At 47.6% G+C, this 26,129-nt stretch overlaps 1 protein-coding gene across 2 annotated transcripts in view; it reads right to left on the bottom strand.

The window, feature by feature from the left end:
• The window catches only part of LOC138808471 (stalled ribosome sensor GCN1), a 65,551-nt gene that overhangs the window by 4,995 nt on the left and 34,427 nt on the right, over window positions 1-26,129 (bottom strand). Inside the window, exons 29-53 of one of the 2 annotated variants that reach the window (XM_069994740.1) lie at window positions 25,344-25,471; window positions 25,014-25,203; window positions 24,731-24,801; window positions 23,432-23,597; window positions 22,676-22,870; window positions 19,973-20,219; window positions 19,226-19,347; window positions 18,813-18,927; window positions 17,752-17,931; window positions 17,451-17,671; window positions 15,534-15,602; window positions 15,233-15,371; window positions 14,948-15,144; window positions 14,617-14,759; window positions 10,979-11,096; window positions 10,435-10,650; window positions 7,907-8,071; window positions 5,948-6,109; window positions 5,584-5,676; window positions 4,925-5,077; window positions 4,313-4,582; window positions 3,848-3,961; window positions 3,253-3,483; window positions 1,471-1,664; window positions 1,232-1,346 (exon numbers count right to left, since the gene is read on the bottom strand). In XM_069994740.1, the coding sequence (XP_069850841.1) occupies window positions 1,232-1,346; window positions 1,471-1,664; window positions 3,253-3,483; window positions 3,848-3,961; window positions 4,313-4,582; window positions 4,925-5,077; window positions 5,584-5,676; window positions 5,948-6,109; window positions 7,907-8,071; window positions 10,435-10,650; window positions 10,979-11,096; window positions 14,617-14,759; window positions 14,948-15,144; window positions 15,233-15,371; window positions 15,534-15,602; window positions 17,451-17,671; window positions 17,752-17,931; window positions 18,813-18,927; window positions 19,226-19,347; window positions 19,973-20,219; window positions 22,676-22,870; window positions 23,432-23,597; window positions 24,731-24,801; window positions 25,014-25,203; window positions 25,344-25,471 (4,014 nt within the window). The remainder of the gene's footprint in view (window positions 1-1,231; window positions 1,347-1,470; window positions 1,665-3,252; window positions 3,484-3,847; window positions 3,962-4,312; window positions 4,583-4,924; window positions 5,078-5,583; window positions 5,677-5,947; window positions 6,110-7,906; window positions 8,072-10,434; window positions 10,651-10,978; window positions 11,097-14,616; window positions 14,760-14,947; window positions 15,145-15,232; window positions 15,372-15,533; window positions 15,603-17,450; window positions 17,672-17,751; window positions 17,932-18,812; window positions 18,928-19,225; window positions 19,348-19,972; window positions 20,220-22,675; window positions 22,871-23,431; window positions 23,598-24,730; window positions 24,802-25,013; window positions 25,204-25,343; window positions 25,472-26,129) is intronic. The other variant, XM_069994741.1, reaches the window with a different exon arrangement.

Genomic DNA, 26,129 nt, shown 5'->3' with positions numbered 1-26,129 from the left:
CACACACACACACACACACACACACACACACACACACACACACACACACACACACACACACACACACACACACACACACGAAGTGGAGATGTGGCTCAAGTGGTAGAGCGCTCGCCTTAACCTGAAGAGTGCAGGGACACACACACACACACACACACACACACACACACACACACACACACACACACACACACACACACACACACACACACACACGAAGTGGAGATGTGGCTCAAGTGGTAGAGCGCTCGCCTTAACCTGAAGAGTGCAGGGACACACACACACACACACACACACACACACACACACACACACACACACACACACACACACACACACACACACGAAGTGGAGATGTGGCTCAAGTGGTAGAGCGCTCGCCTTGAGCTGAAGAGTGCAGGGACAGTGTCCAGTCCCAGAGTTCAAGACACACACACACACACACACACACACACACACACACACACACACACACACACACACACACACACACACACACACACACACACACACACACACACACGAAGTGGAGATGTGGCTCAAGTGGTAGAGCGCTCGCCTTGAGCTGAAGAGTGCAGGGACAGTGTCCAGTCCCAGAGTTCAAGCCCCACGACTGACCAAAAAAAAACAAAAACAAAAAATCAAACCGGGGGCTTAGCAGTAGTGTATCTTTTAGCATGCACAAGGCCCTGGCCCAAACCTCAGAACTCTTTTTTTTTTCTTTTTTTTTTTTTTTGGGGGGGGGGGGTGGGGGGAATCCAGTTGTGGGGCCTGAACTCTGGGCCTGGGCGCTGTCCCTCAGCTCTTCAGCTCAAAGCTAGCGCTCTACCACTTGAGCCACACCACCACTTCCGGATTTTTTTTCTTTTTGCTTATGTGGTGCTGGGAAATCGAACCCAGGGCCTCATGCATGCAAGGCAAGTGCTCTACCACTGAGCCACCTTCCCAGCCCCTCAACACTCTCTTTAAAAACAAAAACTAAGTTAATAAAAGACAAAAAACAAAAACAAAAAACCACCCCAAAACATTAGTGAAAGTAATACTGCCTGACTCCTCACAGCCCGAGCAACTCCTGGCAAAACCACAGAGTGACGTAAATGCAGAAATGATTACTCCTCACCAGTTGGCAGCTGAATCAAATTTACCCACCGCAACTCAAAGAAGCCAACCAAAAGAAAGGAGACAGGGAAGCAGTGGAGCCCCCAGCCCAGCCATCCACCCGCTGCCATACCTCATCATGTCCCAGCATGCTCAGCAGAAGTGAGACAATGTTTTTCCTTATGACAGCATCCACTTTTGCACCCGCTCCCTGAATCACAAACCTCAGGGCCTGCAGCATGGTGTCCCTATGGAACCAACAGACCAACTTAACCTCTGGTTCTCTGTGTATGCCTTCTGCATACAGAAGTGCAGCCTACAGCAGCTGCCTGGCCTCCTGGAAGCCATGTCACTCCCACAGTAGCCCCTTACCTGACACCTGGGTCTTCCATGACACGAATTCCATTGAGCAGCTCTGTAAAGAGGGGGTCTACCTTGATGTGGATGGAAATAAGCTTCCCCAGGGCATCAGCAGCCTTTAGGCGCACGCCCCGGTTGGAGTCCTGCAGGGCTTTGGTGAAAGTAGTCTGCAGCTGGGGCAGAAAGGGCTTCAGGGCAATCCCAACCTATAGGAGAAACCCATACCCAAAAGTCTGTTGAGATGGATCCCAAGGCATGAAAAAAATCAACACAAACCACCATGATCTAAGCCAACTCTTTCACATAGGCTTGAAACAGCCTATATATAAGAAAGAACCAAGCATGCACATGTTTTCTAAGCCTCCTTCATCACACTGGAAGGAGGAAGAGGTAGACGAGGTGATGGAAGTGGCAGCCATTGTCAGAGGGAGTTGTCTTGCAACCTTGGCTATATGAGGCGTAGCTTATTCAAGCACTGTCCACAAGGATAGCAATTCAAGATTTCCTGCTCTAAATCCATTAAGTAGCAGAAAAAGCAGCTGGTGATCAGCAGTGGACTAGCTGTATAACAAAGCATCATCTACAGAACAAATGCACACAGTGCATTATTCTCAGGAGAATAAGCCTACAGAATCAATGACCTTCAAGAGTCCTTTCTGTGCATGCCTGAACAAATCCAGTTCAATCCTTGGACATGTATTAAAAAAATGATCAGGGGAAGTGGCGCTGTAGCTCAAGTGGTAGAGTGCTCGCCTTGAGCTGAAGAGCTGAGGGACAGCGCTCAGACCCAGAGTTCAAGCCCCACGACCGACAAAAATAATTAAAAAAAAAAAAAAAAAAAAAGATCAGGCACACTTTTTATAATATACAGATGAGCTCAGGAATAAAAGTTTAATTCTTACTAAACAGGAGGTTCAATGCCAATGCAAGTCTGGGAATATTGGACTCAGGTGGGTTTTGAGGTTGTCTAGAGGCATGCTCAGGCAAAACCTCCTGTTACAGGTGACCATCTCAACAATAGGTTAGAGTCAAGCTGCCTAAGTATCCAGAAAAAATAAAAACAACACAGAAAAGAGCAATATAGGATGGAAGGTGACAGCAAGACGTATTTTGTTTTAAAAGGACTCAATTTGCTGGGTGCCCATGGCTCTTGCCTATAATCCTAGCTACTCAGGAGGCGGAGGATCACAGTTCAAAGCCAGGCAAGGCAGGAAAGTCCCATGACACTCTTCTCTCCAATTAACAACCAGAAATCTGGAAGTGACACTGTGGCTCAAATGGTAGAGTGCTTGCCTTGAGCTGAGGAGCTCAGGGACAGCGCCCAGGCCCAGAGTTCAAGACCCTTAACTACCACCACCACCAACAACAACAAAAAGAAGACTCAATCTTCTACAAAATGAGATTGATAATCTCATTTGGTGGGTGAGAAGTTGTTCCCTACACTCACTTTCAGAAGGAAAAAGCTACAAATCTTTTTTTTTTTGGGGGGGGTCCAGTGGTGGGGCCTGAACTCTGGGCCTGGGTACTATCCCTCGGCTCTTCAGCTCAAGGCTAGTGCTCTACCACTTGAGCCACAGTGCCACTTCCGGCTTTTTTCCTTTTGCTTATGTGGTGCTGAGGAATCGAACCCAGGGCCTCAGGCATGCAAGGCAAGCACTCTTCCCAGCTCAAAAGCAAGGCTTCTTTGAAGTGAATATTCGCATGCCACAGTATGCCTTGTTGTTGGGTCTCCTGCAGACAGACCATTCTCTAGGATTGGAACACACCAATAAAATAAGCTCATCAGTTGCTCACCTTAGCCAGCAAGAGGCTGAGTGTCTCGAGCAGAGCTGCCTTCACGTTCCAGCTGAACCGGTCCCCCAGGATGCGAATCAGAGGGCCAGTGATGCTGACCACAGAAGGCCTCAGGGCATCAGCCGAGGTCAGGCGGATCACCAAGCCTAAAGCTTTGGCTGCTTCTTCTTTTTGCTCAGGACTGCCAGTAAGGACTCCTTCCCGCAATACTGGAAGGATGGAGGTTACCCCCTGACAAAAGAAACACAGCTGAGTCCAGTCACAAAGGCTCTGGGCCCATTGTCTCCCATCCAAAACAAAGCACTCTGAACAGCTATCCTTTTGCCAGCTCCAGATGATGAAGTAGGCTGAATCTTAGGAGCTGTTTGGAGGTGCCAAGAGGATAAAGGCACCACCAGGCCTATCATCACGCACAGGTAACATACCCTGCTGCTACCACTCATGACCCACCTGCTGTGGGTAGAGGTTGCCTCCACAGCCTAAACCAAAGGTGGTCTCCATCCTGGCATCAATTGCCACCATGGAAGATGCACACTGTCTGTGAAGGTGCTCAGGAGCACCTAGAATGCATACTAGACTGCTGCTCCTGGCTTACCTTCTTTGGGAGGCAGAAGCCAGGCACATGCTCGCCTTTGCTTTCGTTGCCTATGAGCCGGATTTCCTTATGCAGCTCTTCAATCAGCGCCAGCTGGTTGCCAGCATCCAGCTTCTGTGGGAATCCAGGGAAAAGCAGCAATGAGGTACAACCCTCCTTCTCAACAGCAGGGGGAGGGTGTGGGCAGGAGATAAGATTGGCCACAAGCAGATCCTTGTTGAAGCTGAGTGACAGGAACATGGAGGATTCCTGTCAGAATCTACTCATACAAATGTCTGGCATTTTGAGTATGTCATGGTGGCACATGCCTGCAGTCCCAAAACTTGGGAGGCTTAGGTGAGAAGATAGTTTGAACCCATCAGACTGAACAAATACGCAAATAAACCCTAAAATTATCAAACAAGCTCAAAATATCTGGCATCTTCTCCAATTAAGAACTGTTTCTGGAGTCTGCAGTCTCCTCACCTTGGTGATGGCATTTAGTGCATCCCAGCTCTCCTCCAGAACCACGGGACTGGAGTCATTAAAGAGGCGGATCAGGCCTGAGACCAGGCTCCGCAGGTGGCTGGTGTAGTCAGCTTTGGAGCGAGAACAGTAGATGTTGAGGATGATGGCAGCTGCCTGCCTCATGCCCACCTCAGGGCTGCGTGTGGCTTCTAACAGATCCTCTATGATTATCCGGTGCCCAGTGTCATCCTCCACTGAAAGGATCACAGCCTGACAATTGGCCATCTCCTAAAAACCATAGGGAACATGTGAGCTAAATATGGACAAAGCAGGACAAGATGGCTATTAGAAAGCAATGGGAAGCCGGGCGCTGGTGGCTCACGCCTGTAATCCTAGCTACTCAGGAGGCTGAGATCTGAGGATCGCAGTTCAAAGCCAGCCAGGGCAGGAGAGACCGTGAGACTCCTATCTCCAATAAACCACCAGGAAACCGGAAGTGGCGCTGTAGCTCAAGTGGTAGAGTGCTCGCCTTGAGCTGAAGAGCTGAGGGACAGCGCCTAGGCCCAGAGTTCAAGCCCCACGGCGGACCAAAAAAAAAAAAAAAAAAGAAAGCAATAGGAGTGACCAGACCTTCCTTACCAGCTGCTCATCTGGAGTCCCCAGCTTTTCCTTCAGGGCCAACATGACTGCAGGGAGGATCACACCAAGATGACGAGTAAGAGCATCACCAGCCACAGACGAAAGGAAAGCCAGCACCCGGGTATTGACAGGTGGCGTTGTCAGCTGATGGGATGATGAACAACATCACCTTGATGAAGACTGCACCTGCTCAGTGCCAGGCCTAGCACTAGGAAGAGAAGGGTGGGCAGGAGAGCCTCTGCCCCCTGCTCAGAGCCAAGGGCCTGCACCAGTGCATCTAAGAGAACAAGGGGTACTTCCTAGCTGCACTATACCCACTGACAGTCTTACCCCAAACCTATGTTTAGCACCACTCTTTTTTTTTTTTTTTTTTTGGGTCCGGTCGTGGGGCCTGAACTCTGGGCCTGGGCACTGTCCCTCAGCTCTTCAGCTCAAGGCTAGTGCTCTACCACTTGAGCCACAGTGCCACTTCCGGCTTTTTTCTTTTTGCTTATGTGGTGCTGAGGAATTGAACCCAGGGCCTCGAGCATGCAAGGCAAGCGCTCTACCACTGAGCCACCTTCCCAGCCCCTAGCACCACTCTTTACTGCAGGCCCAAGAAGGATCTGGACTTCAGGGCCTGTGAGGGTTTGCCATGTATTGGGATTTACCTTGGGGACGAGGTAGGGCAGCACTACGCGACTCTTAATGGCCATAACTTGCTTTAGACCGTCCAGGGCAAATTCTGACACATCATCATCATCCTGCAGAGGGATATTGCAGACAACACTGAGGAGCTGGCTCCTACACCTCTGCTGCTGAACCAACCACTGCCAATTTTCTCCTCCACTCCCAATGCTCACATACTTAACTGCAGTCCAAGGAGAAGCAAAAAGCCAAGTCCAATCTTGATGCACATCCCCACTCCTCACCTCCCCCTAAAAGGCCCACATTCCAACTGCAGTGGCAGTTATCACTCTATATTTTGCTGCTACAAAGATAGGAAAAGACACACTGTGTGGCAGATCCACTTACCAGCTGCTTCAATAAAAATGGGAGAATGTCCTCCAGAGCCTGGTGGCCAATGGTGGAGTGTAGCTGCTCAAAGGTCTTGGCTGCCGCCTCTCGGACCTCCTCCAATGGGTCACACAAAGCCTTCCTCGCTGTGGGCACGAGGGACTCAGAGAAATACAACACCTACAACAGTACAAGTGCAGCTATACAAATGCAGAAAATACCTAGAGCAAACAGAAGCAACTGAGGGGACACAGGCCAAGGGTTCTAACCCAGCCAAGTCACTAACCCCTTGGCTGGACTTTTCGGTTAACTCTATAACATAAAAATACAAAAATGCAGAGAGGAAGAGAGGATACATGAGGTACCTCCATGAATCCCTCACCCAGACTTAACAATTGAGAGTTCCAACTATCCAAATGAATTTTCAGGTACTTCCTATCTTTATGGAAACTCCTAAACTCCTCCTACAGCGAGGCCTGTAGGATCCGCGTCTCTCTCTCTCCCTGGACTTTTTGTTCATTCTCTTGGGAAATTCCAAATAATTCAAGCCTCAAAACCCAAATACAGCCGGGTACCAGTGGTTCACGCCTGTAATGCTAGCTACTCAGGAGGCTGAGATCTGAGGATCATGGTTCAAAGCCAGCCCGAGCAGCAAAGTCTGTGAGACTCTTATCTCCAAAAAACCCACCAGAAAACCAGAAGTAGTGCTGTGGCTCAAGTAGTAGAGTGTTAGCCTTTAGCTGAAGAGCTGAGGGACAACACCCAGGCCCAGAGTTCAAGTCCCATGACTAACCAAAAAATAAAAAATCCAAGTATGTCTTCTTGTATGAAATCTTTACATCTCTAACCAGCCTAGTGATGGCTCTGTTTCTTTTCTTTTTTTTTTTTGGTGTTTTTTCAATTATTATTTTTTTTTATGGTCAGTTGTGGGGCCTGAACTCTGGGCCTAGGCACTGTCCCTCAGCTCTTCAGCTCGAGGCTAGCCCTCTACCACTTGAGCCACAGCACCACTTCTGGCTGTTTCTGCTTATGTGGTACTGAGGAATCGAACCCAGGGCCTCAGGCATGCAAGGCAAGCACTCTACCACTGAGCCACCTTCCCAGCCCCAATGGCTCTATTTCTTGAGTAACCAAGTCTACCACAGCAAAACTCACTCTGAATTTTACGAACTGGCTGATGTGCTAGCCACATCATTGGGCCATGGACACAGATATGAAGACCCAGAAACTACTCAATTATTTACAACTTTTGGGTGACTGAATCTTTGGATTCTTTGCCAACTGTACATGTGAAAGACCAAATATAAGATGTACAGACACAGAGGAGGGGATCTAGTAACCCAATTAGGATGCTCAGGCAAAGCAACTGACTGTTGCTTTTATCCTTAACTGATATCCACTTAACTCCCATCTACATTGTCATACAACTCAAGAGCCCACATTCATTGTCACCTACACCCTAGCTGTGTTTTGAGTATCAGTGACCTTAGAAAGTAAAGTCAAACCTTAACAATCAAGTACTCCAAACCTCTTGAATGCTGCTACTAGGGAAACAGTATTGCCAGACAATACATTTCCACCCACTAGTACTTAATCTCTTTTTCTAAGAATGAGTGTACATTCCCCCTGCTCCCAGATGCTCTCTGCCACACTCAAGTGCACGCCTCCTTTCCCATTACGGAGGCACCACAATTTTTGGCCTATTTTATAGATGACATGAGACAGCAAAAACTCAAGAGTAGTTATCTTAGTTTCCAAAGACTACTTAAGAAAGCCTCTTAGTTGCAATACCTATAGCAAAGCTTAAGAAGGAAGCAATTTAAGCTAGGCCAATCAGCATCCTGCTGCCAGCAGCTCCCCTCCAGTGAGGCTGTTGTCTCTGGTGACCTCTCCCAGCTCTGTGACCAGGCACCTGCAGGTACATGACCTGGGACTGGGGAACGGGAGGGGGGGAGGAGGGGAGTGAAGAATACTCACAGCGTCTCGGCTGGTGGATTTCATGATCTCACTCAGCCCGATGCACACTCCCTGCCTTTCATCACTCTTCTGAGATCTCAGGCCTTCCTCAAGGATGGGGATGATCTCAGGAAGGATTTTCTCCCCAAGCTTCCGGACAAGATCACCCAGTGTTCTAGCTGCAATCTGTCAGCAGAGATTAAGTCAGGATATCAACTTCCTGCAAACCTAAGGTCACCCAGAGGACAATGCACAGACTTTTATCTAAGTCATTAATGTAGCTTCCCAACTCACCTCTACAGAGCCCTTGAGAACCTGAAAACATACTACAAAAGAAAACTATTTTTAGGCCAGGTATGATGACACGTGACTATGATCCCAGTACTAGGGAGGCTGAGGCAGAAGGATCATGAGCTGTACAGGGAGACCCTGCCTAGAAAAGAAAACCAAACTATCTCTGAGGTTGACGGGACACGTTGTATACGTATATGGAAATGTCCAAATGAAACCACTCTTCTACAACTAACTAATGTATGCTGAAAGAAAAGGAAAGGAAGAAGAGGAAGGGAGGAAGGGAAAGGAAAGGGAGAGGAAGAAGGAGGAAGGGAGAAAGGAAGGAAGGGAGGGGGAGAAGGGGAGGGAGGGAGAGAAGGAGGAAGGGAGAGACAGGAGAGAGAAGGGGGGATGGGGGAGGAGAGAGAAAGCCCCTATCTGTTTCACACACATCTACAGCCTAAAGCAGAAGCTGGTATAATATACAAGGAATATGAAATTCATTATAGGCTGCATGACCAAAGCATTCAATTTCCTTGTAAACTTAGCCTCTTACTTTTGCTCAAAGGGAACTGAATTTGAAACACTGTTTTTTGTTATTTTTTTTTGTCAGTTATGGGCCTGGGTGCTGTAGTGCTCTACCACTTGAGCCACAGCACCACTTTGGGTTTTCTGGTGGTTAATTGGAGATGAGAGTCTCACGGACTTTTCCTGCCCAGGCTTGCTTTGAGCCATGATCCTCAGATCTGCATCCTCAGTAGCCAGGATTACAAGTGTGAGCCACTAGCGCCAGGCTTTGAAACACTCTTTAAGGGAAAAAACCTACATCCTCCCTAGGTCTCATACAAACTTTTCTTTAAAAATAAATACAGCTGGGTACTGGTGGCTCATGCCTGTAATCCTTGGTAGAGGAGGCTGAGATCTGAGAATCGCAGTCCGAAATCAGCTTGGGCAGGAAAGTCCATGAAGACACTTATCTCCAATTAACAACCAGAAACAACTGAAAGTGAAGCTGTGGTTCAAAGTGGTAGAGCGTTAGCCTCGAGTGAAAAGAGCTCAGACAGCGCCCACGCTCTGAGTTCAAATCCCACAACCTTCCCAACAACAACAACAACACCTAAAACTAAATATATAATTTGCTTACCAGATGGGGGCTGGAAGCTGTCCAAAAGAGACTAAATGATAGCCAGGTGCCAGTGGCTCATGCCTATAATCCTAGCTACTCAGGAAGCTGAGATCTGAGGATCAAGGTTTGAAGCCAGCCTGGGCAGAAAAGACTCTTATAACCAATTAACAACTCAAAAAGCAGAACTAGAGGGGCTGGGAAGGTGGCTCAGTGGTAGAGCACTTGCCTTGCATGCATGAGGCCCTGGGTTCGATTTCTCAGCACCACATAAGCAAAAAGAAAAAAGCCAGAAGTAGAGCTGTGGCTCAAGTGGTAGAGTGCTAGCCTTGAGCCGAAGAGCTGAGGGACAGCGCCCAGGCCAGAGTTCAGGCCCCACGAACGGACCCAAAAAAAAAAAAAAAAAAAAACAGAAGTAGAGCTGTGGCTCAAAGTGGCAGAGCACTAGCCTTGAGCAAAAGAGCTCAAGGACAGCCCCCAGGCCCTGAGAGTTCCGGACCTACAACTGACCTCTCCTACCCGCCCCCCAAAAAAGACTACACAGCAGACGATCATTAGCCCAGACTCAGCACCTACTCCCAACCACTGAACCTCACCCATCTCCACCTAAGCATCAACCTTATATATCTAAAACCATGCTTTCTCCTCCCTATTTCTCCATCTTCAACGGCCTCTGCTCAACCTCTAGTGTGTATCATGGCCCTGCCTACCCTATATCCAGCCTGTTATCTAAAGCACTATGCCCTGTGTAGTAGTCTCTCACCACTCTTTAGCTGGTTAATACTTAATCATTTTTCATTTTTAAGCATCATTTCTCCCAAGACTTTGCTGCGCTTGCTAAGCCACACACCCCTGTAATCATATATAGGTATATTCAGCACTTGCCACAGTTGATCTGACAGCTGTCTGTGTGATTATCTGATTAATATGCATCTCCTTAACCAGGATAAATGAGGTTGCTTTTCTTCTTTAGTCACTAGGCTCTTGTATGTTAGCACATAGTAAATATCTGCTGAATGACTAAGTAAACTAAATGGTCCTCTGTGAAACAGGGGACACTTGGGTCTCCCCCAGGCTCTGTAGATATACATCTCTTGCCACTAAAAGGAGGTAATGATGGCTGCTAGGGCAAAGCAAGGCCCCAGAGACTTACCGTTCTCTTATCTGCACAAGTACTGGCCAGGAAACCCAGAAGGAGACCAAAGAGAGTTGGCAGGATCTCTCGCAAGGTGCGGGGAGTATTGGAGACAACAATCTTCCACACGTGCAGAGAAGCCTGTCGCACCACCAGCTGGGTGTCTGAGCGGCCCATGTAGAGCCCTGCCAGTACCCGATTCCGACGATCAACCCCCAGGGCAGTGATGATTGCCTGCGGCCAACAGAAGGGGATGGAAAACACAGTATAAAGCATCTGCATGAGGGGCTGGGAAGGTGGCTCAGTGGTAGAGCGCTTGCCTTGCATGCATGAGGCCCTGGGTTCGATTCCTCAGCACCACATAAGCAGAAAAGAAAGCCGGAAGTGGCATTGTGGCTCAAGTGGTAGAGCGCTAGCCTTGAGCTGAGGGACAGTGCCCAGGCCCAGAATTCAGGCCCACAACCGGACGCCCCCCTGCCCCAAAAAAAAAAAACATCTGCATGAGCATCAGGGTCTACCCTTCCCACCAACTATGGGAAGAAAACAAATGCCAGGCACCCACCTTGTTTGACTGGGCAGTTCCAAAGTTATCATCCTCAGACGCAGTTTCTGTGGTCATCTTCCCAGTAACCCCTGAGATGTGGAATAGGAGATCCCCAAGGAGCTGAACAGAACTAAACCTGAGAAGAGGTCAAGAACAGAGTTACCATGATCACATCTATAACCTAGCTACTCGCAAGGCAGATAGGAGGCTTGCAGTTTAAGGCCAACTAAAGGAAAAGGACAGCAAGACCTATCAGGGGCTGGGAAGACGGCTCAGTGATATATTGCTTGCCTTGCATGAATGAGGTCCTGAGTTCGATTCCTCAGCACCACATAAGCAGAAAAAGCCAGAAGTGGTGCTGTGGCTCAAGTGGTGGAGCACTAGCCTTGAGCTGAAGAGCTGAGGGATAGCTCCCAGGCCCAGAGTTCAGGCCCCATGACCGGCAAAAAAAAAAAAGACCCTATCAGAACAAGCCAAGGATATTGGAACATTATCTATAGTGCTAGCTACTCAAGAACCATAAATAGGAGGACTGCAGTCCAAGACCAGCCTGGGCAAAAGTACAAGACTATTTTGAAAAACTGCAAGCAGAATGGGCTTGGGCTGAAGTAATAAAACACCTATTTAAGCAAGAGTTAAGCCCTGAGTTTCATCCGCATTGACTGAAACACCAAAAAACAAACAACACCCCCCCACACCATAACAAAAAGAACAGTCAATTATACAGCCTCAAGTGACAGTCTCAGAGCACGCCCCACCACTATACAGAAGGAAGACTGGAAGCAAAAATTTTTGTTGTTGGTGGTGGTGGTCATGGGGCTTGAACTCTGGGCCTAGGCGCTGTCCTTCAGCTCTTCAGCTCAAGGCAAGTGCTCTACTACTTGAGCCACAGCGCCACTTCACCCAAAAATTTTATAGTGGCTATCTTAGAATGGGGTGTGGGGGGGGCTGGGAAGGTAGCTCAGTGGCAGAGCACTTGCCTTGCATGCCTGAGGCCCTGGGTTCGATTCCTCAGCACCACATAAGCAAAAAGAAAAAAGCCGGCAGTGGCACTGTGGCTCAAGTGGTAGAGCGCTAGCCTTGAGCTGAAGAGCTGAGGGACAGTGCCCAGGCCCAGAGTTCAGGCCCCACGACCGGACCCAAAAAAAAAAAAAGAATGGGGTGTGGGGGAGGTGCTAAGATGATTTTCATTTCTATATGCTTTCCTACATTTTCCAAGTTTTCTGGTAGTAAACATGCTTACTTTAGTATTGGAAGGCTGGGGATTTAGCTCAGTGGCATAGTATGTTACTATTAGAAAAGGGCCAGAGCCGGGCGCTGGTGGCTCACGCCTGTAATCCTAGCTACTCAGGAGGCTGAGATCTGAGGATCGCGGTTCAAAGCCAGCGCGGGCAGGAGAGACCGTGAGACTCCTATCTCCAATAAACCACCAGAAAACCGGAAGTGGCGCTGTAGCTCAAGTGGTAGAGCGCTCACCTTGAGCTGAAGAGCTGAGGGACAGCGCCCAGGCCCAGAGTTCAAGCCCCACGACCGACAAAAAAAAAAAAAAAAAAAAGAAAAGGGCCAGAAATAGTGATAGAGTACTTTCACATCAGAAAAGGGCTATGGATGTACATGGCTCTGGTTTCAGTCCCCAAGCATGGCAAGAAAAAGGAAAGTAAACATTTTTAGAGGCATATGTGAAATTTCCATAATAAAAGATGTAAGCACAGAGAGAGGGCTAAGTTTGAAAGCGCGTTTTTACCCAACAGAAGCTTCACAGGAAGCAAAGACAGATCACCCCAAGTGGAGAAACGCAGAGATGAGACTAGAGGGATGAATTTTATTTCTTCTCAAATTAAATTAGGTTTATTGTTTCTATTATTTATTTTTTTAATGGCACTACAGTTTGAATTCAGGGCCTTGGACTTGTTAGGCAGGCACTCTACCACTAAGCTATAACTGCAGCCCCATTTTTTGCTGATTGTTGTAAGTGTGTGTGTGTGGTTTGTATTGATAGTGGGAAATCAACTCAGGACTTCACAGTCTCATTTACTTTCTTACTTAAAGCTGGCTCTCTAGAGCCACTCCTATATCCCACTATTTTGCTAGTTAATTGGAGATGGAATCTCAAACTTTTCTTCCTTGGCTGGCTTTGAACCCTCAGTCCTCCATGTCTCAGCCCCCAGAGTAGCTAAGATTAGGGACAGGAGCAACTAGCACTCAGCATTACTAATTATTCTTGAGATAAGATCTCACTTCTTGCCTAGGCATGCACCTGGACTGTGATCTGCCTATTTTAGGCTTCCTGTTGTTGCTGGAATGACAGGTGCATACTACAACATCCAGCTTTCCTCTATTGAGACAGAATTTTGAGGACTTTTCTGCCTGAGCAGAAGTACAATCCTTTCAATCTCAGTCTAACATGCAGTTTAGGATAACTCATTGAACACCACTACACCACTGCACCCAGCTATGGGTTAAGGAAGTGGTCTTGGGAATTCTTCTGCCCAGGCTGGCCTTACCACCATGATCCTCCCAGTCTCAGCCTCCCAAGTAGCTAGGACTATAGAATTAAAAGCAATAGGGCTGGGAAGGTGGCTCAGTGGTACAGTGCTTGCCTTGCATTCATGAGGCCCTGGGTTCGATTCCTCAGCACCACATAAGCAGAAAAAGCTGGAAGTGGCACTGTGGCTCAAGTGGTAGGGCGCTAGCCTTGAGCTGAAGAGCTGAGGGACAGCGCCCAGGCCCAGAGTTCAGGCCCCATGACCGACAAAAATAAATAAATAAATAAATAAATAAAAGCAATAAACCAAGAAAGTAAGTCACATTTAAACTGAAAATTTGAGAAAGGTGGGAAGATAAAGAGTGTGCAAATAACCCTCAGGTAGTCACTCAGATACTGCACACCTTACACTACAAATGGACTCATATAACCCACACAATGTGGGAAACAGGTCAAATTGCACAGCCTACACTGTCCAATTAACAACAGGCTGGGGAATTCTCTGGGCAGCCTATACTATGCTTTGTAATGGCAGAGTAAATGCCCACTGCATGGATATACTATCCTATTTCAAAACAGCTTCCTATTTTTTCAAAAATTAAAAAACAATTTTATGTACACAGCTCTAAACACTTGACCAAATTTATTTTTCAAATAAATTCCAAGAAGTAGAATTACGAGGAGAAAGATTCCTCACAATTATTCTTAGTAGAAACTGTAGGAGTAAATAGAGAAACTTTTTTTTTTTTTTTGCTGGTCCTGGGGCTTGATCTCAGGGCCTCAGTGCTGTCCCTGAGCCTCTTTGTGCTCAAGACTAGCCCTCTACCACTTGAGTCACAGCACCACTTCCAGCCTTTTCTGAGTAGTTTATTGGAGATAAGAATCTCATGGACTTTCCTGCCTGGGCTGGCTTTGAATTATGATCCTCAGATCTCAGCCTCCTGAGCAGCTAGGGTTACAGGCAGGAGCCCCTGGTACCTGGCTTAGAGAGACCTTTTAAAGAAGAACCAGAATAAAGACATTGCTACAGAAAATGAGATAACATAATGGTTAAAATTACGGGTTTGGAAAAAGTTGAGAGTCCATGGAAACTTTCTGCTTTTCATTTTGCAACCAGAATTCCCAAAATGCAAAACCTGGGCCCAATGGATCTTTGGGCCTAAGTCCTTACCGGATCCTCCAGAGGTCATCAAAGAGGCCTTGCTCCAGTTGGGGCAGCAGCAGCGCGATAGCTGTCTCAGCATACATGGAGATGACCCGCTGGCCGGCACGCAGGGCAGTGTCTCGCACAAACTCGTTCTCATCAGCCAGGGCCTAAGCACATGGAAAAAGGGGGTGGGCAGGGCTGCCTCCCCTTATATACCCAGGCCAAAACAAACTGCGGCTCTCTGAAGACTATGACAGGAACTTCTGCCACCTGGCCCCCAATAGGGAGCTCTCAGTCTCCAGGAGAGCGGTGGCACCCTCTCCTTTCCTCCCTCCTCAGTGTTACTGGTACCTACTTTGAGGATACAGGGAATGATGGGCCCCACATAAGGGGTGAACTTGTCCCCAAAGGTGATGGGCAAGTAGTTGAACATCATGATGTAGCCATCTCGAACATGGGGTGCAATGTCCACTTTACTGGCTGTAGCCACAATTTCTGGCATCAGCTTCTCTAACTTCTCTACTCCCAAACCAGCCATGACCTCAGCCAACCCTGTAAAGCAAGGACAGAATGAACCTACTGGAGCAGAGACCCCTCCAGGGCATTTCCAGTCTGGCCCCTGTGCCTACTCCAGCCTCACCTTGTGCAGCGCCTGAGCGATCCACAGAGCTCTGCTCATACGTCAGTGTCTCCATCAGCCATGGCAACAAGTCCTCAAAACATGATTCCCCCATGCCCTTTACCATAGCCCCAAGAGCCTTTGCAGACACTGTCCGCACCTGTCAAGTGACACAGGTGAAGAGTTCAGGAAAGGAAAGCCATATAGAAACAGGGAAGGGCCACCGGCCTTCCTTTTGCCTGATGAACACAAAAGCAGCTTTGCGGAATCAGTTTTCCACCGATTAGTCTAAAATACTGAGCTTCCCCCACCCCACACTCACCTCAGGCACAGGGTCCAAAAGCGAGGCCTTCAGGCCAGGTGTTACACTGGGCAGGTAAGGAGCCAAATCCTGAAAACACAAGAGTTGACTGAAGCCGAGGTCTGGCTCTGGCTTTCTTCAGCCCCTGTTCTGTGGTGGACCCTGACCTCAGCATTGAGATGAAAAGAAGCTCTCAGCAGGACCCATGCATAAGAACCTCACTGTACACAGAAGAGCTGGGTCACTGACAAAGCTCTTCTCACCAATTCCTTCAAGGCACTACCCTCATAGGCCAAACAGAGCCACCAGCTACAAACCAAAGCCTAACTCCTGTCCTTTTCTTGGGAGCAAAGCCTGCTTAGATTTTGTAGTTGTTAGAAAAGTATTTCTGGTACTCTATCGGAATTTCACTATTATCTTCTCTTTCTTAGCTTAAAATGTGTATGGCTCCTGATGTAACATTTGGCTTTAAGGAGTTATGGTCATTGCAGCAGGCTTTAAGTTTTATAAAAACAAAAACAGGGCTGGGAAGGTGGCTCAGTGGTAGAGCGCTTGCCTTGCATGCTTGAGGCCCTGGGTTCGATTCCTCAGCACCACATAAGCAAAAAAGAAAAAAGCCGGAAGTGGTGTTGTGACTCAAGTGGTAGAGCGCTAGCCTTGAGCTGAAGAGCTGAGGGACAGCGTCCAGGCCCAGAGTTCAGGCCCCATGACTGGACCCAAAACAAAACAAAACAAAAACAAAAATAAAACAAGCTTGGACACTGTAGACCAATGATAAGATCAAGTAAATTATGACATATGAATTTGTTGGGACAGTATAGCACACTAAAAGCCAAGTTTTCATTAACTTGTTATAACTAGGAAATAATATTCAAGAATATAAAAAATATTAAAAGTAATTGTTTTAGCCAGGTGCTGGTAGCTTACCTATATAATCCTAGCTACTCAGGTGATTGAGATCTGGGAACCACAGTTTGAAGAAAAGAGCAAAGTCTCTGAGACTCTTTATCTCTAACTATCAAAAATCCAGAAGTGAGGAAATGGCACTGTGGCTCAAGTGGTAGAGCACTAGCCTTGAACACAAGAGGCTCAGGAGAGTGCCCAGGCCCTGAGTTCAAGCCCTACAACCAACAACAACAACAACAACAAAAAATTTTAAATCCAGAAGTGGAGTTGTGGTGGTAGAGTGCCAGCCTTGAGCAAAAATATAAGGGACAGCACCTAGTCCCTGAGTTCAAACCCCAGTTTAGGCATAAAAAGAAAAAAAAAATAATTGTTCTAGTGTTGGAGGACAATTAGTAATTTTTTTTTCCATTGTGGAACTTGAACTCTGGGCCTAGGCACTGTCCCTGAGCTCTTCAGCTCAAGGGGTGTACTCTCCCACTTGAGCCACACCACCACTTCCGGTTTTCTGGTTGTTAGTTGGAGATGAGTGTCATGGACTTTCCTGCCTGGGCTGGCAGCCTCCTGAGTAGCTAGGATTGACAGGTGTGAGCCACTGGTGCCCAGCTGATTTTATTTATTTATTTATTTGAGATGAGTCTACATGTAGCCTTCCAGTCTTAAACTAACAATCCTGTTGCCTTAGACTCTGCAGTGCTGGGATTACAAGTACGTGTCACTATGTCCAGCCTAACTCTTCCACTTTATCTTCTTGTCTATGGAAGCAGAGATTCCAAAAACCCATACTCTGCCTCAGTCTATACTAGGCCTACTGGGACAGACCTTAGCTGGGAACTAAACCAGTAAAAACTTGAACCACTATGCTCTGGATGATACTCATAGAGGCCAAACTTTTACCTCATACCCCAAATGGCTCTTTTTTCTCTGCAAATATAATCAGGAAAGTGCTCATAACCCATGTTGCTCTGGGCAGAACCCTGCATCCTAAATCTTCATCACTCTAACTGTCCACACCAGCCCAACCTAGGCTACTACCTTCTGGTCTGTCAGGGAGTACATGTTGCCAATAATTTGTGCTGCCATCTTGCGGGTGTCGGTAGAACGATCCTGAAAGGCTCTCTGGACAATGGGCATGATGAGGGCCAGAGATGGAGCATCAATGAAGTGGACAAATTTGGTGTCCAGCAGGGTCTGCAGGCACTTCTGGGTCTTTCTCGATGGGTCCGTCAGGGCATCCAGCAGGACAGGGGCAATGGCTACAGGAGAAAAGTTAGTTAGTACATGTCTAGGAAGAGGCAGACCCACTATTCCCCAGAAGCAAAGTAGACAGGCATACCCAGAATCTCCGGGTTCCGGATGACAGAGCCAATCTGCCTGAGTGCCTGCTGTCCAGCCTTCTGGACTTTGACGTGGGAGTCAGTCAGCACCTCTGTGAGCTTGGGCACAATGTTGGGTAGGCAGGAGGACAGCTGTTTGGGAGCACAATATGCCATTGCTCCAAGCAACTCCACTGACCCTGCAGACAGAAAACATGTGGCCAGAATTGCATCACTGGGCAATGAATGGCAAGAAAGTCACCTGTGCAAAATGACTGGCCAGAGACAGCTAGCTTGCTGTTCTGCAAGCTGTGCTCAAGCAATTCCCAGAGGAGGGTAGAGGGGGAAAGGGCTCCCGGGGCCTCTGAGCTGTGAAATCCCAGGTGAGGGACAGATGGTATAGGGAAAAGAGGAGACAAGTTCAGGACAGAGAGTTCTGGCAGTGATACAAGGGCAATTCGCTGAATTTTCCTGGCTTCAAGTGTCATATGCATGAATGAGGAAAATCATTCATCACTATATATATTAGTTACTATATATTATAAGATATGCACGTATGGAAACTTTCACTTTATATATTACATATAAACATGTATTTACATACATTTTATATATTTTTAACATTATATAATATATACACACACATATACTATCTGAGTGTTAGATCTTTTGAGTTTCATAAGCAGATATTCTACCATTTGAGTCATGACCTCCACCTTTTTCTTTAAATAAGGTTCTGTGTTTCAGCCTGACATTTACTTATGTCTGACTCCCTTGTAGCTAGGATGACAGGTATGTACCACGACACCTGGCCAAGATTACATTTTTAAAAGTTGTATTGAGGGTAAACGCTGCAGAACAGCTTTCAAGCTCAGGATTTCTTGACTGAGAGCTATGGCTCATACCAGAGACTCCTGAGCATGAACACATGCAAAACTACAGAAGGACCAAGCTGCCTAAAGGCATGGTAAGTCTCAGCCTTGTCCCTGGGCTGGAGACCACACCCACAGGACCATAGCTGTGGTTACCTAGATCCTTGCTGAGGACATTTTTCAGAGCAAGGAAGCTGAGAAAGCCTTACCAGCTTTGGTCCTCCAGGATTCCTCCTCCAGGGCAGCCAGTAAGGAAGGGAGCACTAGCTTCACACCATGAGCACTGAGGTTGCTCATCACAGCCTTGGCACAGTCATCTGCAGCCTCAAGGGAGGAGAGAAGGTGTTCAGTGGTCAAGCACTGATACCACCACTAGTGATAAGAGTCACCAACACATACTGGGGTTCATTATGTCAGACTCTATGCCAGAGCTCACAGGGTCCATTGAGAACACATCTTGCAAAGCTCCAGTACCTTAAGAGCCAGAGGGGATCCATCCCAGAAACCAGCTCCCCAAGTGAGGGCAGAAGGGGCTCCAGGGGCAGCGGATTTACCCCACCTCAGAAGCTTTCCTGGCTGAGCTACATACCCAAGCAGCTCTCCCAAGCAGCTTGGGCCTTACCTCACGCACATACTGGTTCCCATCCCCAAAGCACAGCAGCAAATGGGGCAGCACATGAACCACATAGGGCTCGAACAGCTTCCCCAGCATGGTGCAGAGCATCTCAAAGGCAAACAGGGCTCCTGTGGGGAAGGGGGGGGGGGGGCGGAATACATGAAAATCGATCATCCTCTCAGGGCTGCCACATGAACACAGGGGCTGGGCACCCTCCCGCCACCTCTTCACCCAATGGGAACATAGTGTAGCAGCCTCAGTCCTCAAAGCAGGGGTGCAGTAGAGCAGAGAAGAGGAGGGCTGGGGGCTACTTAGCATTAACAACTAAAGATAAAGCTTCTTATAGTAAGGGTTCTGTGGAGTTTGAAATTAGAAAGACCAAGACAGCACTAAGTATGGAGATGTACACCTGTAATCTCAAGATTTGAAAAGCTGAAGCAAGATCATAAGTCTGAGGCTAGCTTAGGCACTTAGGGAGAATTTTCCTCAAAATGAAATAGAAAAGGCTGGGCACAGTAGGTAAGTGTTTGCCTACCTAGCAGGTGTATAGCCCTGGGTTTAATCCCTAGTACTAAGGGAAAAGAAGTCCAGACCAAATCAGCAAGAACAGGACCAGGATGGGTCACACTTACCACTATTATCTCTGCAACACACACACAAACACACGCACACGCACACACACGCGCACGTGCGTGTGTGCACATGCATGGGCACTCATTTTCTATGCTGCCAGCAACAAGTTTAGATACCCACCCTCTCGCCTGCGGAAGTTCTTCTTATCCTGAATGGCATCAGTCAGCGCTGCCATCATTTCCTGCTGCTTCAGGGAGAGGATGCCCAGGCCCTTCACCAGGCCTGCCAGCCCGTATGCTGCCCCTTTGCGCTCTGCATACTTGTCTGACTCCAGCAACTGCTGCATGAGTCGCTGGATCATTCCTCCAGCATCCTCCTTGATAGCAGGCACAAGAGGAGGTAAGCAGCTGGCCACAGACTCCTGGACCTGTGGAAGGACCCCACTGATCAGTGCAATTTCAGTGACTGCCTGTTCTTGGTGACCAACAACCCAATGCCACACACACCATATGTCCCACTACCTGCCTCAGGCCAATAGAGAAGCTGTTTTGTACAGTCTCACTAAGACCCCCATGCTTCATTAGGGCACATGGTGCAAAACCAACATGATAGCAGCATCAGATCAGCCCTGTGGCGCTGCTCCTAGTCTAAGTAGAAAACTGGGGCTAAGTCCATTTAGAAAGGGCTCACTGAGAAAGACTACTTTACCACCATAAAACAGCCTGTCATTCAGAGTAATATTTATTGGAAGGAACTCCAGGAAATAGAATCAAGAGATTTCTTTTTTGCTATTTTTGTTTTCTTTCCTGTTTCCTTTTTGTCCTGTTTGTTCATGTAGATGTCTGGGAGGATATGGGAAAGCACAAAATGGAGGGACAAAGGGTACACAAATGTAGCAATGGTACTCACTGACACTATGTTGAAAAGGACTACATAACTTGTGTGTGGGGATGAGAGGGAAAAACTAAGACAAAGTGAGGGAAGGGGTGGCACTGTCCAAAAAGAAATGTACTCTTTATTAACTGATTTACGTAACTGTAAGCCCTCTCTGTACATCACCTTTATAACAATAAAAATAAAAAAATTAAAAATAGGCTGTCTCCAAACTTCTCAAAGTCACAGGGAGACTGGCTAGGCCTCATAGTTTCTGAAAAACAAAGACATTCGGTCCTACCCTCCTATCTCAGCTCAGGAAGCAGAGCAATATGCTACCAGCTTTTGCAAGGGTGGGGTCTTTTAGCAGGACAGGTTTTCTAACCTTCTATTTGATCACAACTTTAGAAACTTGTTTTCAACTGTGAACTTAATGAGACAACTCTGGGGAGGGGATTCCAAAGTGCAAATCATTGAAATTGTACATAAATATGTACTCTTCAAAAAACAAGAAACGAACTGGGCACTGATGGCTCACGCCTGTAATCCTAACTACTCAGGAGGCTGAGATCTAAGGATCGCAGTTTAAAGCCAGCCCAGGCAGGAAAAGTCTGTGAGACTCTTATCTCCAATGAACCACCAGAAAACTGAAAGTGGTGCTGTGGCTCAAGTGGTAGAGCACTTGCCTTGAGCTGAAGAGCCGAGGGACAGCGCCCAGGCCCAGAGTTCAAGCACCATGACCGACAAAAACAAAACAAAACAAAAAACAAGAAACTTCCTCTGCATTGTGGCTTAAGAGATAGCATTAAAAGTTAGGTGCTGGTGGCTCATACTTATAATCCTAGTTACTCAAAAGGCTGAAACTAGGAGAACCAAGGTTAGAGGCCAGCACTGGCAGAAAAGTTCACAGGATCCTTTTCTCCACCCATTGCTGGTTACAGCAGCACGTGTCTGTGACTGAGCTATGTGGAAGGTTAGGATTAGGAGGATCTTGTTATAGGGCAGCCATGGCTGAAGTCTGGAGACTCTGGCTCTATAGAAAGAAATCCCAGAAATGACAAGAAGCCTAAACATAAGCAGACTGTGATTCAAGCATGTCATTCCCATGGTAATCGAGATCTTACTTTTAAAAACAATGAAAAACAGGGCTGGGAAGGTGGCTCAGTGGTAGAGCGCTTGCCTTGCATGCTCGAGGCCCTGGGTTCGATTCCTCAGCACCACATAAGCAAAAAGAAAAAAGCCGGAAAGTGGCGCTATGGCTCAAGTGGTAGAGCGCTAGCCTTGAGCTGAAGAGCTGAGGGACAGCGCCCAGGCCCAGAGTTCAGGCCCCACGACCGAAAAAAAAAAAAACAATGAAAAACAGAGCTGGAGGTATGCCTCAGCACAGCCTAGGAAGCACAAGACCATGAGTTCAAACTCCAGTTACTCTGTCTCTGACACACACACACACACACACACACACACACACACACACACACACACACACACACACACACACACACACACACACACACACACACACACACACACACACACACACACACACACACACACACACACACACACACACCTCTGCTAGTAAATGAGTAGAAATATAAGACACATCTTCAACTCTTAAAACAAGAAGACAGCCAGGTGCCGGTGACTCACACCTGTAATCCTAGTTACTCAGAAGGCTGAGATCTGAGGATCACGGTTCAAAGCCAGCCCTGGCAGGAAAGTCCGTGAGACTCTTATCTCCAATAAACCACTAGAAAACCGGAAGTGGCACTGTGGCTCAAGTGGTAGAGCGCTCGCCTTGAGCTGAAGGACGCAGGGACAGCGCTCAAGCCCAGAGTTCAAGCCCCACAACAACAACAACAACAAAAAATAAGATGACTGTCCCCAGAAGTGCACTCCATTATAACCCAGGCTCTCCCTGAAGGGCCTGCTAGGCCCCTAGCATCCCACAGTTTCTCTGCAGTAGCTCCCCATTTCTCTGCAGGCTCATGGTAGCCGGAAAGCAGGTACCTGCTGGGAAGGGGTGGAGAGGGCGGCGATGAGCTTGGCAACAATAGGCTTCACTTTGGGGTCGCTCTTGTCCAGGTGCTTGGCCAAAGAACCCATGAGGACTACCACACTCTGCCGCACGGCGTCATAGCTGGCATCATTGGGAGCATCCTTCAGAAACTCCTCAAACACTGGCAGCAGCGAGTTGACATTCTCCTGGAAAGCCCAACCCATCAGAATCACAGATCACACCACAGGCTGCCATGAAGACAATGGAAGTCAAGTCTGGCCCTGGGACAGATGTCCTGACAGGGCAGCCAACCGGTGATACCCACAGCTTTCCTAGTTTTCCCAGTTTTCCAGCAGAACTACAGTGGACATCTAGGAATTTAACAACCTCTTAGTCAATTCTTTCCTTTTTTTTTATTTTTTTTGGTGCCAGTCTTGAGGTTTAAACTCAGGGCTTGGGTACTGTCCCTGAGCTTTCTTTTCTCAAGGCAAGAGCTTTACCACTTGAGCCACAGCCCCACTTCTGGCTTTTTTCTGGTTAACTAGAGACAAGAGTCTCACAGACTTTTCTTCCCAGACAGGTTTTAAACCACATGATCCTCAGATCTCAGCCTTATGAGCTACACAGCTCTTTCAGACTTGTTGATTCAACAGAAACACAAATCTAACCTTCCACGAGGGGTTAGTGTCTTACTGTGATTTGTGGCACTCAACACCTCAGGATCCTCTACTCTGCCCTATCTTTCCAGCTATCAGAACACAGCTCACCTTCCCATGGGCATTGAGTGTTGCAAGGGCTGCATCTAACATGCACTTCCGGACATCTGGATTTCGGTCGTTGAGAGCATCAGGGACAAAAAACTGAAAGAGTGGCTTCACCTGAGAGCTGTCCAAATACTGCGAGAGCTTATTGAGGGCCAAAGCCAGACCACACCTGAAAAGAAGTGCAAGCTTGTGAGCAAAGGCCAGCCAGTGTTCCATGCCAATGGAACTGTGTCAGAACACAAGGCAGGGAGCACAAAAAGATCAATACTACTTGGCAGGAAAATGAAGCACCCAGCACTTGCCCAATGCTCTGAAACGATTCACTTATCACATGAAGACCAGCCACTTACCCTGAGTTTATCTCCTATAGGTACCGTTAGGGAAGGGACCCATTCTGCCTTTTCCATGCATGTGAGTACCTTGCCTACCCCTCTATCTCCAGGCAGGTTATAAAAGGAGACAGGTGACACAAACAGATGTGGATGCTCCCAGACGGGAACATACCACAGAGGTAATGTGGTGCTATTCTTTTCAGCTACAGAAAAATAAGGCTCCCAGTGCAAAGAAACTATGTGCTTTTTCCCCAGAAGATGGTCTGGAATGAAAAAGAAACAGGTTAGCCGGACACTGGTGGCTCACACCTGTAATCCTAATGACACACACACAGGAGGCTGAGATCTGAGGATAGCAGTTCAAAGCCAACCTGAGCAGGAAAGTCCGTGAAACTCTTTATCTCCAGCAAGCCACCAGAAAACCAGAAGTGGTGCTGTGGCTCAAGTGGTAGAGCACTAGCCTTGAGCTGAAGAGCTGAGGGACAGCGTCCAGGCCCAGAGTTCAAGCCCATGTCCAACCAAGAAAAAAAAGAAAGAAAGAAAGAAAAAGAAACAGGTCCATTCTCCATTCCATCCATTCCACATACACAAAGCCACAGAGGAAGGTATAGGTCAGCTATGAAGCCCACTCTGTGGGAGGTAAGGGTCTTCTACAGTCACACAGGCTCTCAGACCCACCTCATCCTCTAGCAAGTACCTGTGGAATTAAGGGGAAGAAAACTAATACTAACAGAGCACTTCACACATTGTTAACGGATGAGTTCCAACACCTTATGAGGTAGGTACTAGTATCCTGTGCTGCACACAGATGAAGAAAACATAGGCCTGGAGAAAAGGAGGGCCGTGCTCAAGGGCACAGCGTTGCACCTGAGGAGCCAGCATTGAAACAGGTCTCTCTTGACTCAGGATGCCATCTTTCCTTCCATTTGGGATGCCCATCCCTGGACAAGGATGGGAACAGAGGGTGTACCTGGCTTCCCACTGATCCGGAGGGGATTCTGAAATTACTCGACCCAAAGCATCCAGTACTGGGGGTGGCCTCTGTAACAGACAAGAAGAAAAATGCCCTGCAATGCTTGTCTTATCCAGGTGACAAATGAATAGCCCAGATACCAGACTGAGGCAGAAAACCAGCCATAGGCCCCCTGACCAACTTTGAGCACCAAGACTCCTATCTGGAGTCATCAGGGGCCGAGCAGAGTCCAACCCAACATCACGCCCTGAGGCTCACAGCTGCTGCTCCAGTCACTCACATAGAGCTTCTCCTGATAGATCTCCATGAGCCTGCCCATGACTTCTGCTGCCTGCCACTGGTACCGAGCCACGGCCTGAGAGAGGGCTTCAGCCCCAGCCTGCCGCACAGCTGCCTCGTGATAGATCACATCATCAATCAGCAGGGAGCAGAGATCTGGCTGCAGATCGAGGCCCATGGTCAACCAGAGCCTGTGGTGGACCAAAGGTGGGACTAGTCAGATATGTAACTACAGATACCCGTCTCAGCCCCCCTGGCCCTTCTCTCACTGGAGGCTAGCCTAAGGGAAAGAGGATGAGGCAGGAGAAAGCAGCCTCCCACTATCTCTTACCTCTCGGCCAGCTTCTGGACCTCCTCCTCCTTGTCAAACTTGACCACCCAGAGCCTCCGTAGAAGGCTCAGACCATTCTTCTCATCACTATCAGGTGTTGGTAACACCAGCTGGAGCTCCATCAGCCCCTAGGTCAAGGAGTGATTAGACCATGAAGCTCATTCTCAGAAGTCTCCAAACTGTCCCTAGCCTCTGCTGTTCAAATGCAACCATTATCTGCATGTGACTATTTAAAGGTAAATCTGAGGCTGAATTTGATCAAAGTACGGTCTATGTATGCATACAAATATCATCACAATGAAACCACTTTGTAAAATTACTATGTACTAATTAAAAATAAGAAAAAATTTTAAAAAATAAACCATCAGTTTTACCAGCCACATTTCAGGTGTTCAATAAGACATGTCTCCTGCATTCAACAGCATAGGTAAAAATTTATCCCTACTACTACACCCAGTCCCATAGCAGCCCTGGTCCAGGAAGTGTTGGGTATTGGCTTAACTCGGAGAATGCTCAGAATTGGTGCAAACAGCTTTTCTCAAGAGGTGAGGATACCACACAAAGCACATGCTTAGCATGTACAGGGCTCTAGGGTCAGTCCTTGATGCCAAAAATGATAACAGTTCTTCTGTGAACTGATGTGATGGTAGAATATTTTCCATTATAATGGTTAATAATTGAACTATAAGCAAACAACACAGGGCTAGATGTGGTAATGTATGCCTGTAATCCTAGCTACTAGGAAAGGAGAGATCTACAGGATCATGGTTTGAGGCCAGCCTATTC

The sequence above is a fragment of the Dipodomys merriami genome, unplaced genomic scaffold, assembly GCF_024711535.1.
Source record: "Dipodomys merriami isolate MVZ:Mamm:240054 unplaced genomic scaffold, mDipMer1.0.p SCAF_45, whole genome shotgun sequence".
Lineage (NCBI taxonomy): Eukaryota > Metazoa > Chordata > Mammalia > Rodentia > Heteromyidae > Dipodomys > Dipodomys merriami.
Note: the sequence above shows the minus strand (reverse complement) of the source record. Positions and strands in the feature narration are given on the sequence as shown.